Here is a 12682-nt window from a genome sequence, read left to right as displayed (position 1 = left end):
TAAGAATGGAAGATGCAGGTGCAGGAGTAGGCCTCATAACATCCCTTGCCTGTTACGTCATTCAAAATGAACAAGTCTCCACTCGTCTTTCCTTCCAGCTTATCATATTCCTTGATTTCGTGGGAGACCACAGATATCTTAGCCGTAAATAAAATCTATGATGGAGCATTCATGAGCACCCAGAGATTGAACTCCAATAATAGGATTATAGAGTCACACAACATGGAAAACAGACCCTTCAATCCAACTCACCCGCGCTGACCTGACATTCCAATCTGACCTAGTCCCGTTTGCCAGCATTTGGCCATATCCCTCTAAACCCTTCCTATTCATGTATTCATCAGATGCTTTTTAAAGGTGTAATTGTACCAGCTTCCACCACTACTTCTGGCAGCTCGTTCTGTTAATGCTCTACTCTCTGTGTGGTAAAGTTACTCCTCAGGCCCTTTTTAAATCTTTTTCCTTTCACCTTAAACCTATGCCCTCTGGTTTAAAACTCCCCCACCCTGGGGAAAACACCTTGCCTATTAACCCTATTTATGCCCCTCAAGATTTTGTAAAGCTCAATAAAGTCACCCCTCAATCCCTGTTGCTCCAGGAGAAGTAACCCTTGCTTACTCAGCCTCTTCAGATTAAACCGACCAGACCTGGCAATGTTCTTGTAAATCTTTTCTGCACCCTCTCAAGTTTAACAATGTCCTTCCTTCAGGAGAATAGCCAGAATTGTACGCAGTGTTCCAAAAGTGGCCTCACCAATGTCCTGTGCAGCTGCAACAGGACATCCAAACTCCTACACTCAGTGTTCTGACTGATAAAGGCAAGCATGAAAAGGTTTCTCCCCTTCTAGCCTATACCCCTATTAGACTCTGCAGCCAGCAGTAACAGCCTCTCAGTATCTACCCTGTCAATCTCCTAGATTATTGAGGATAGATAAGAATGTGGAATTCATAACAGAAATAGATGAAACCGAACACAAGGGCCGATCTTATTGATTGGATCAACAGGCTTGAAGGGGCGAGTGGCCTACTCTGCTTCTCATTCATATAGTCACATGTTGACTGTACTGCCTCCAGTACAGGTATGTTCTTCCTTCAAGATAGCAGCCAACTTCCATATAGTACTGCTTACATGGTATCACCAATGTGTTTTATAATTATTATCATGAACACTTCCTTGTTCTTGTACTCTAGTTCATTTTCAACAAAGGCCAACATGCCATATACCTTCTTAATTGCTATCTCTATCAGCATGCAAATTTTATATTGCTTGTACAGTTACACCCAAGTCACTCTGAGCATTGTGTAAAAGATTCATTTTTTTAAAAAAATTGCTTTCTATTCTTATTAAATTATTGAATAACCATACCCTATCCGATTTTAAACTCTATATTGGGCAAACTTGTACCCCTGTCTTTTATCCTGTACTTCATTCCACCCAGCTTGTATCATTGGCCAACATTAGTGCATTACTTTTGGTTTCCTTATGTAAATCATTGAAATACACTGAACAGCTGAGGCCCCCGTATTTGTGTGTCTCATCACTGGTCAGCAACTTCCAACCTGAAAATGCCCTTAACTTGCCCATTCACTGCTTATAGTTTGTCAATGAATCGTCTGTTCAAGCTAATAGATTACTCCCAAATTCGTGAGCCCTTATTTTCTTTATTAACCTCTTTTTTTCTTGTGGAGCCTTATCCAGTAAGTTTTCAAAATCAGTGTAAACTCCGTTTTGGTTCACTTTTATTTGTTTAAAACAAAGCTTTGCTCACCAACAAGGAACTGCAGCCACTGGAAACCTGAAACAGCCACAGAAATTGATGGAGAACCTCAGCAGGCCTGGAAGCATTTTTGGAGAGAAAGCAGAGTTAATATTTTGGGTCCAGTGATTCCTCATCAGAACAATGAGTCTGCTTTCTCCTGAGAGATGCTGCCAGAACTGCTGAGGTTCTCCAGCAATTTCTGCTTTTGTTCCACTCAGAAGCACATTAGGAGAGTGTTAGTGGGATGAGCAAATATTGAGAAAAAAGTATTGAATAATCTGTTCAGTGCCACATAGTATCATCGAGCATGTTAACAATTGGATGCTAGCTCTTCAGCAATGTACCCAAGAGTTCCTGACTTTGCACTTAGTGGGACAATGCTCCAACAAAGATAGATCTCCATTCAATTGATCAAGTTCCAAGATTTTCTGCAGTAAATGTTGCACAATGAGTGTTAAGAGTTTAAGTACTCTCCAACTGTTCAAATGTAGCCATCTGATTCCTGCAACAAATCTTTTATCTGTAACATGTCCTATGCTAAGTTTCGTCAGTTGCTTCTGACCAATCTCATTTAAAAATATTGACCTCATCTTCAAATCCAACCTATCCAGCTTCCTCTTAAACTATCTTATGAGGAACTCTCATGGTGCATTGTGTTCTGCACCTGAAGGTCTCAGTCCGAGACCCATTTCAGGAGTTGCTGGTTGTGGAATGTGCATTATCAAACAGGTTGATTGTCGATCTGCAAATCCTTCCAATAAGCCAATGTCAGACAGTGAGAGTGGGAATACCTCCTGGCTAGCTAAAACCTCACATATTGTAGCTGCAACATAGGATCCTTCCCATATGAAAAAATACCCATGTGCAGGTCCTCGACAAAGGATGAGCCCCTTGATGAGTATCCTCTTTACTTACAGGGAATACCAGAAAAGAAAAAAAAACTCTTCAATTGTTCAACTGTGGAACGTTGTGCATCTCCTCCCCTTCTTTTCTCTGTTATTGATGTCAGTGCCTTCAGTTGCTTAGAATCCACTCTCTAGAAATTCTTCCCTTAACCTCACCACCTCCCCTTTTCTCTGTCCACCATTAAAAAAATCTTCTCAAGTCCAATGATTTCAATTAATTGTTAGTCAACTTTCCACCTGTCTCCTTGCACAGTTCAACATTAATTTCCTTTTCTTCACCAAAGTTTTACTCTGATCTCTCTATGGAGCACTTTAGAACACTTCCAGTCTGTAGGTGGATTAGCGATGGTTAAAAGCTCCATGGATATGGATATGTGGTGGTATAGGGTACTGGGCAGAAATGGCTGCACTGTATGGATTCTGTGATTCAATGAAATTTGAATATTTTGGTTGGAAATGAATATATTTTGCCTAAGATATGTGGAGAAGAATTATTTCACAATTCGTTTATTTGTAATTTACTCTCCAGGGAACAGAGACAAAACTAATCGAGCTGTGATCCAGATCTGCGCGCACAACGTAATATGGATGAGCCAAAACTGGCCCAGCACAGAGCTGACCCGTATACTCATGTATTACTACACTATTCCAAGGTATGGAAACTATAGATTCCTTGCAGTGTCCATTTGATTTGGTATTTTGGTCAGGCTTTGCCCTGTTTCTGGTCAATTATAAAACCTTTATTAAAAGTCCATATCATCTCTATCTAGACTACTGATGTTTTATTCGACGTTTTGGTGATAATTTTCACTCAGCTGATGAGGAATGGCATTTGCTTTTCAGGCAGTCTGCGTCAGCTTCAATATTCCAGCTCATGTTTTGTGTGGTTATTTCAGAGAAAAGCTCCCTTCGATATGCCGTACTAGTACATCATCATATGAGGTTGTAATTTTCCCAATTAGATGTGCTTCTAGAAGTGAATTGTTGCTGGGCCGATTGAGTTTGTATCAATGTATCCCTTGTTACTGTTAATCAATGGTGCAGCCCAGTTTTGAGAATCCTTAATTTACATGTTTCTGATATTCCTTTCCTGCCTAGTATTTCATGGTGTTAAGTTATGGTTTGACATTGCCATTCTTAAGTAATTGTTTCTAATATTGTAGACCAAAGCAAAGTTAGTAGGCTATACAACCACGAAGGTCATCACTTATTTCCACCATTACCAATTATCCACTCTTAAGCATTTTCCAAAGAAGCACCATGAGGCAATGATCTATCATATGAATGTGGGCAGTTTGCACCCTCCATAGACCTAGTGACAAATTGCGTTGCACTTACCACCTTGTAGGATGCATTTGCACAATGGAGCGCTGAATGGAAATTGACTCTGGAGCATCTGATCTTATGATTCAATAGCATGTACTGTCTGACAAAGTCAGTGGCACAAGCTGAAATAATCTCTCAACACCCATCAGCCTCCCCCAGAATATTATGCTTGTTGAATGATGGTCATTACACTTATAAGGATTAACAGGACAATTCCATTGTCAGAAGCTCCCAGCAAGAATTACCATTCACGGGCAGCCTGTGAATGATTGATGTACAGAACCAGTTGATTAGTGCTGGTTTAGTAAAGTTACAGATTTCAGGTTAAGGCTGTCTTGACAGAGATCTAGCTGAGTAAGGGTTCTCAGCAGTCATTTCAACTTGGCTAAGGATGGCCGCTGGTGTTTTTGATATTCTCTTGTTTCCATTTGCCACTCTCTTTGTATGGAAGAGTGCTGTAGAATTTTTAGGATAGTGGTGAAAGACTCCTTCAACAGCCTCCCTGTTTCACCTCTGCACAGGATTATATGGAGAGTACTGTTGTGGTGCAGTGGCAGTGTCCCTACCTCTTAGCCAGGAGGTCTGGGTACAAGTCCCACTTGCTCCAGTGGTGTGTGCTAACACCACTGAACAGGTTGAGTAGAACATATGTAGAGTTACATGGATGAAGCTGAATCAGTGAGCAACCTCTGTACGCCAAAGGTTATTTGTTATGTTATCGAAATACGTCAGTGACAAAGTTCTAAGCTTGAAACAGACTAAATCCCCAGCAACAGTGGCCAAAATAATACTGGGATGTTCGATAACCAGAGCAGAAGAAATACAGGTGCGCTGGCTCATTCAACCAACAATGTTATTTGGCTTGTTTCACAGTGTTTGTGTAGGAAATATCTGTGACTTGGATTTATTGGGCAGATTGAGAAAACAAATGAAACAAAGACAAAATGTGTGAAGACCAAGAGGGAAAGAAAATACCAGTGTCCTGGAAAATAAAGCTTTAATTGGGCCATCTTGATTTTTGGGAAGCGTCAAAGTAAATAGTTTCCAAAGTATTTGAAACTTTTTGATGTGTTTTCACAGAGGCCAATCTACATTGAGAAAACCCAACTTTTCCTTTCACAATTGAAGAAATAAGCTAGCCCACTTGAAGTCTTAATAAGTGTACCTCAGAGCACAGCTATATCTCCAGTGCCAAGAAATCAAAGGCACATAGGAACACTGTTGCCTCAAAATTCCTCTCTAAGCTACAAACCATTCCGATTACGATCAATTATTCATTGTTGTTAGATTCACATTTCGAAACTTGCCATCTGATAATCAATGAGGGAAGCACCATTACCACAACACATTTGCAGGGAGAAGGTCCATTGCTACCTTGTCAAAGGCAATTAGGGATATGCAATAAATACTGGCCTTATCATAGAATGTTTACATTGTGGAAGCAGGCCATTTGGCCCATTGAGTCCATATTGACCCTCTGAAGAGCATCCCAGCTAGATCCGTCCCCTACCTTGCCCTTGAAACTCTGTTTCCCATGGCTAATCCACCTAACCAGCATGCCCCTGGAGACGATGGACAATCTGGCATGGCCAATCCACCTAACCTGCACATCTTTGGACTGTGGGAGGAAACTGGAGAACCCAAAGGAAAACCACCCAGACATGAGAATGTGGAAACCCCACACAGACAGTTACCCGAGGGTGGAGTCAAACCCGGGTCCCCGGTGCTGTGTGCAGCAGTGCTAACCGCTGAGCCACTGTGCCAATGCTTATCTGCAATGCAGACACATGCTAGAAAATGTATTAAGTGGTCACAAGTATAGTAAATCTGAAAATAAAATGTACTGCAGATTTACTTTGCAGCTATTCTTCGCAGCTAGTATTTAATCCATTTGGAGATTTCTTGGCTTGGGATATAATCTCAGCAAATTGGAGATCAAAGTGCAGAGGTATTTCTGTGCTCACACAGAACAAAGTTCAACCTGAGAACGACAAAGAAGAAGGAAGAACAAATGTACATCCATTAACCACACAGAGATGGATATCATTGATTCAGTTCTCTTAGCAAAGGCTCTCAAACAAAAACATATTTGTGTAGGTTTTTGTGTAGCTCTTACAAACATGCTGTAAGATAGAATAAGATTTTCCTATGAAACTTGGCACAGTCTCTTCAGGATGTGTGTAGTTAGTCAGATATTTTTTGTGCGGACTATGAGGGAAAGTACATGGAGCACAAAGAGCTCTTTTCAATTCTTTATTTCTTTTTGGTCAGCATGATTGCACGTAATCTGTGCTTAAATGTTGTTCTGAAGGAGTGCAGTCAGGTTTGTTTCCTTTTGAATGAAGCGTCAAACTGAGGCCACATTTGACTTCTCAAGGTGAATGATAACAATCCCAGGGCACGATTCTCCTAGTGCAAAGCACTGCTGATGCTTTAGTTCTGAAACAGGGACAAATAAAGTTGTAAAATGTCAGGCAACATCTGTGTAGTGAAACCAATGTTAATGCTTTAGGTCGATGACTTTCATCAGACCTAAAGGGAAATGGAAGTGTAAGAGTTTTTGAGCTAGAGAATGGGCAAAGGGATATAGAATCATAGAACCCCTGCTATGTAGAAGCAGGCCATAACGCCCGATGAGTGTGGACAGGATGTCAGAGAAGGAAAGAGAAGTGTTAGAGGTGGTGAAATGGCATTGACCTGAAGCATTAAGTCTGTTTGCTCAGGTAAAGAGGAGGAAAGGTAAACACTTGAGGTGGACTCAGTAAGATGTTTCAGTTTACAGTTGGATCAGCCGATAGCAGAATGCAATCAGCAATGTACCCGAAAAGGTCTTGAGAAGAGTGAGCCTGAGTAGGTGAATGAATATTTCACATATCCTACAAAAGGGTAGGTATAACATGGACCCAAGCGGGTATGACTTGTGACAACTTTTATTTGAAAGAACTGAGTCCAATTGAAAGATCTCCATATTGAAGAGGAAATGGTTTTGGCCTAGAAATTGGAAATTATTGAACAGGTGTAGGGCATCGGAAAAATCATGGCCATTGTTCAGAAGAGACAGGACAAGAAGAGAATACAAATGAAGTTGAGATAGGAAGAAGCAAGCAGTAGGCTGAAACAGTTGAGTGACCTGAAGAATCTTGTTTCTGGATCTTCAGAAGGAGGTAAAAATGGTGTGTTTGGGGTCAGAGAACTGTGGATTTGAAGACTTCCAAAAGGTATAAGGCCTGTAATACAATGATTTGATTTTCAATATAACTTGCTGTGCAAATTGGCTTTTTGCATTATAACAGTGATTACACTTCAAAAAATGTGAAATGCTTTAGGATTTCACTGAAGAAAGGGGGAGATCTTACAGAGACTGAACAAGTGGTCCTTCCTGAGAGTGGGAAAGGATACCTTGTTGGTTCTTTAGAGAAAGCATAATTACTAAATGAAATTGACCAACCTCATTTTCTCAAAGACATTGTCTATAATAGTTATTATTCCTTGAGCCCAAATGTCTGCCAGACATATGGGAAAATTCGCATTGAAGTAAATGAACCCAAAGTTGATTCATAACATGAAGTATAGATAGTTCTCCTACAATGTGGTAGTTGCATTCTTGAGTGACCTTGAGCTGTAGAAAATCACCACCGAAAATGATTATAGGGAAATTGCTTAAACCTGTACAGCAGAAAGTTCACGTTCTCCAAACAGCATCCACTATTCCTCAATTGTGTTACAGCCAATTCGCATCAAAGAAATACACATTACAGCAGAACTACCTGTAAGTGGTTAGTTCCTAAGGATCCAAAACCAAATTGGTAGGGAATTACTGACACACTGCACTATTTCTGCTACATCCTGCTATTTTCAAGAAGCAGATATAGTCCTAAGAGCTAAAGGCATCAAAGGGAGAAAATGGGAACGGGAATTAAACAATTGGCCATATCATGTTGAATGTTAGAGCAGGTTCAAAGGGCTGAATGGCCAACTCTTGTTATTTTCTATGTTTCTATCTTAACCTTCTACTCAGAACAGCTAGCAAGGATGGCAGCCTCAAGCCAATGGGATCCTTCATTAAATGTTCAGGTCAGAGTTTGGTGTGGTCATAGGGACCAGACCATATTTCTAACTTTTGAGCTGAGTGGGGACACCATGGTGACTTCCTGCCCAGTGAAGACAATGGAGTTGGTGCAAGAAGAGATGCAAGAACTAAATTTAGATCCATTTCCAGGTGAAGGAGAAATACTCCTGTAACCCTTTCCTGTAACCAGCTTGAATGGCAGGGGTATCATTCTGCCTGCTGTATTTCCTCTTGGACACCTAACTACTGACGTGCAGATGACTGATGCATTCAGAGATGGCTTTTTAATTGCATTTGTCCGTCCTCACTCCCTTTTTCTCAACTAACATCAGTGTTGTAATGCGCCGGGACCAAGGGAGGATGGCCAAGAATTGTGGTCTTGGCATCATCACCTATGTCCTGAGAACAAATAGAAAAATAAATCCATTAATCGTATGTAAGAAAAATAAAATTTGACACCATCATATTCTAAAATCTCATAATAAACAAATCTAACTATGAAAATATGACCCAAAATGTAATGAGAATGAAATTTGATTTTTCAGCTTTTGAAAGATTAATGGGTAATGTTGCTGGACTGGTGGGTATTAATATATTGTAAGCTGATAACATGATGCCATCAATCTGTTATATGGCCTATTTAGGAACTGCAGATCGTAAGCCTGGAGCATTTTGAAAAATACCCTGCATTTCAAAGTGCAATGGAGCTTGGTCGCAAGTATGCAGGAAGTGCTGCAATGACCTTCATTTGTTTTCCACATGTTGTCATCACAGTTCTTCCCTTTGGTAGAAGCGCTGAATAAACAACAAGGTTTTCCGTTTTTGAATGCTTTGTTGAAGGCATTAGTTTTATTACTCAACTGCCCCTGCTCTGAAACCTGCCATTGGCCTCACTCATTTGTACAAAGTGCTGGCGTTTTATCGGAAGTTGTGTCTTTTCCCATTGCTCTCTTCCACCCTCAGACCTGCTACGCTATTGCAGTTTGATGGAGATGTTGGCACAATTATAGGAGGGACAAAATACTCTCCCGGCACCTGCTACCTTTCACAATAACCAATGTGAATCGAATTATTTTTTTATTCAACATATTTTGTACAACAGCAGCTTCAGTGCAGAAGCACATTTCACCCCAGGCTCTGCCACACTGCAGTATTTCGAAGCAGATACAGCAGTAACTTCCAAAGGAAAATTGACAATGTATGTTTTACACAGCAATTGACTAACTGATAGCTCTTGGGACATGGGCACATTTGACCTCCTGCTGTAGATGATTCTGTGTCCTTTGACTGACTGTGACTAAAATAAAAAAATGTTTACAACATTCCCCTCTTCTCAATACATCCAGTCGCTTATACTATTCTGTTTCCATGGTTCAATGGCGCTTCCACTTACCCAGGAGACGCTTGTGTCTTGGCCTCGAGTGTAATTTTATGCAGATGAATTGACCATCATGTCTTTGTCTTGCATGCATCTTTCCCAGCAAATATCAAAGTGGCTGCCCACTTTCAGACAGATTGATAGGAGACTGTTGTAAGTCTTTTACTACAGGATCAAAGGCAATAGTTAGCAATCTGCCTAGAAATGCAGAGGATAATTCCAACTTTTACCACTTGGTGGAAATCAACTCTTTACACCTCACACCATTTGAAGCTAGTGGAATTTGGATTCACAGAGGTGTCAAATATGCTTTTAAAATACTTAACACCCGTTTTCTGTCTGTGGTTCATAATTACAATTACTGCGCTGTAAGGGTTTTGTGGCGCACTGTAGAATCCCTACCACCAGAGCAGGAGGACAAGGTTCAAGTCCCACCTGCTTCAGGACTGTGTCGTAACATCTCTTAACAGACTCATTTGGAAAATATGTACAACTAATCCACATTAATTAGCGCACAATGTGAAAACCTACTTTAGGTAGAAGCTTTTTCAAGAATAGTAGCAACAATATGCAGAAAGATCTTGGCGTACATGTCCACAGTCTCCTCAAAGTTGCAACACAATGGATAAAGCCTATCATTTGTCGGGGCAGAGAGAATAAATATTGGTAAGTTATGTTGTAGCTGTGTAGAAATTTAGTTAGGCCACATTTTGACCATTGGGTATGGTTCTAGTGACCATACACCCAGAGGATTGTGGAGGCTTCGGAGACCGTACAGAAACAGGGACCAGGATAGTACCTAATTTGGAGAGTATCAGCTATGAGGAGAGATTAGTCAAGTTTGGTTTGTTTTCACTTGAATATCAGAGGCTGAGAGGTGACCTCATAGAAGTTTGTAAAATTATAAGAGACATGGACAGAACGGATAATCGGAAGTTTTTTTCCCAGGATTGAAGTGTCAACTATTAGGCAACGTAAGTTTAAAGTAGATATGAGAGGCAGATGTATTAAACAAAGAGCGGTAAGTGCCTCGAATGCACTGCCAGAGGAAGTGGTGCAAGTTGATACAGTAGCAACGTTTAAGAAGGATATTGGCACATACATGAATAGGTAGAGAATAGAGGGATACGGACTGTGTAGAAGCAGAAGTTTTTAGTTTAAAAAGGCATCATCTGTTGGCACAGTCTTGGTGGGCTAAAGGGCCTGTTTCTGTGCTGTACTGTTCTTTGTCCATATTTCTTAATCTGAGACAAGCCTATTGCTTGAAGAGGTTCATTATTAATTATGTCTCAGTGTTAAAGGCGGATGTTCAATGCTCAAAGTTTACAGTTCCAGATCACCATCTGTGGGACTCAAAATGGCAGCCATTTCAAATGGCTATAATAGTTGAATATGAATACACAGAAAGAAGGTTTATGATAAATTAAATGCAATCACATACTCGAATCTAAAATTGACTGCATTTAAACAGTATTTAACTTCCTTTATTTTAATTGTGTAGTCTGTTTATTGCAGGAAGGAAGTGCGTGAGCTTGGACTGACCATATTAGTGGATGCTCGCAGATGTTCTCCCACCCTTACCCTCTTCAGAGCATTTACTGCACTGCAGGTGAGACATCAGTGTAAACCTGATTGTGTAAATTACCAGTCATTGCTTACCAAAAATATAAAGTTGTAACTGAACACCCAATGTTCTGATTTTTCATCTGAGTTTTTATTTTGTTTGTACTTTTAAATTGTTGCATTCGCACGATATCTAATTCCCCTGTAAGTTACAAGCTTTTTCAATTTCTCACTTCCTCTTTGATGTAATTAATTACGTGAAACTTAAGAAAAGTTAGTTCAGAAAAGACCAAAGTTTACCTGGTTTGATTTTGACCATCCTGATGGTAATCAGTAATTCAATAATAACAGAATTGTTGACTAATCATGGTGATAAACCTTTATCAATTAATTAAAAACAAACCAAGACAGGAGGGGAGACAAATTCCAGTGGTGGGAGGCTTTGGGGCACCATTGGTTCAAAGTAAGCCATTACCCCCAAACACAAAGCATAACACAGAATCAGCTCTCAAATCATTCATTACTGTATCAAAAATATTAATTTCCGTCGGAAATCCAGATAATTTTGATTTGAATGAATCAATACAATCTGCTTCCATCACCTGCTGCAGAGGCTGTTGATAGATCACTTACTCATTACATGTTTCTGCACATTAGTTTTTACCATGGTTCAAGTGAAGGCTGTCCTGGTTTTACTCTTTTGGATGATGTGAAGCAACTCATTGCTATCTAGTCCTGTGGACTGTAATTTTTTTTCTTTTATTCTTTCATGAGATGTGGATGTTGCTGTTAAAACCAGCTTTTCTGCACATTCCAACCTCGCTTACTCTGAGTGGCTAGCTCAGCTATTTCAGGGGTTAGTTAAGAGTCAAGCAGATTGCTGTGGATCTGGATTCACCTGCAGACCAAACCTCATAGAGATGGAAGGCTTCGTTCTGTAAAATGTATTAATGAGTCAGATGGGCTCTCACAGCACTTAGTCTTAATTAATAACTATCACTATCTTTAATTCTAGATTTATGATTGAATTTCCGTGAGTTGCTGTGGTCAGATTTGTGCTTGCATTAACCAAGAGCTTTGGTTTACTAGTAGCAGTACTCTCCCCCATTAACCACTGCCAATGGCTTGTTGGCCCATCAAGGATGGGCAAGTGTCTCACTCTAGCTTGCATTAAATCCATTGTGACTGCCTTTCCACATTCTGGAATGCAATAGATAATGTCACTGGGCTACCAAATCATAGGCCTGGACTAGTGATCCAAAGAGTCATTACGTGTAGTGATAACAGAAATGTATGACTCCAACACATACGTAACAAGAACACACAAACCGAAAACAGTTTCTTGTATATCTCGGCCAAAGTACACGAAAGTACTGTTCATCTCATCAGGAATTTGGATTTTCCACATGGCTGATTTTCAAATGTGCATCTATACAATACCCAGTAACTTTACAGTAGAACAACTCATCAAGGCTGTCAGCAATTGCTTTTAATGCTCAATGTTTGAATCTGCTTGTGTAAAGTGAAAAGGAGAGAGTCCAAGAGATAGTAGCAACTGCTGATGCTGGAGAATCTGAGAGAACAAGGTGTAGAGCTGGAGGAACACAGCAGGCCAGGCAGCATCAGAGGAGCAGGAAAGCTGACTATTCGGGTTGAGAGGAACTGCCTAGACCCAAAACATC

General features: G+C 40.3%; 1 protein-coding gene across 5 annotated transcripts in view; it reads left to right on the top strand.

Moving 5' to 3' along the window:
* Window positions 1-12682, top strand: part of zgc:158766 (uncharacterized protein LOC100009641 homolog) — a 288496-nt gene that overhangs the window by 208709 nt on the left and 67105 nt on the right. For all 5 annotated transcript variants that reach the window (XM_048559826.1, XM_048559809.2, XM_048559817.2 and 2 more), the window contains exons 5-6: window positions 3194-3317; window positions 10953-11046. In XM_048559826.1, the coding sequence (XP_048415783.1) occupies window positions 3194-3317; window positions 10953-11046 (218 nt within the window). The remainder of the gene's footprint in view (window positions 1-3193; window positions 3318-10952; window positions 11047-12682) is intronic.

This window comes from Stegostoma tigrinum, chromosome 2, assembly GCF_030684315.1.
Source record: "Stegostoma tigrinum isolate sSteTig4 chromosome 2, sSteTig4.hap1, whole genome shotgun sequence".
Lineage (NCBI taxonomy): Eukaryota > Metazoa > Chordata > Chondrichthyes > Orectolobiformes > Stegostomatidae > Stegostoma > Stegostoma tigrinum.
This window is presented reverse-complemented; position numbering and strand designations above follow the sequence as displayed.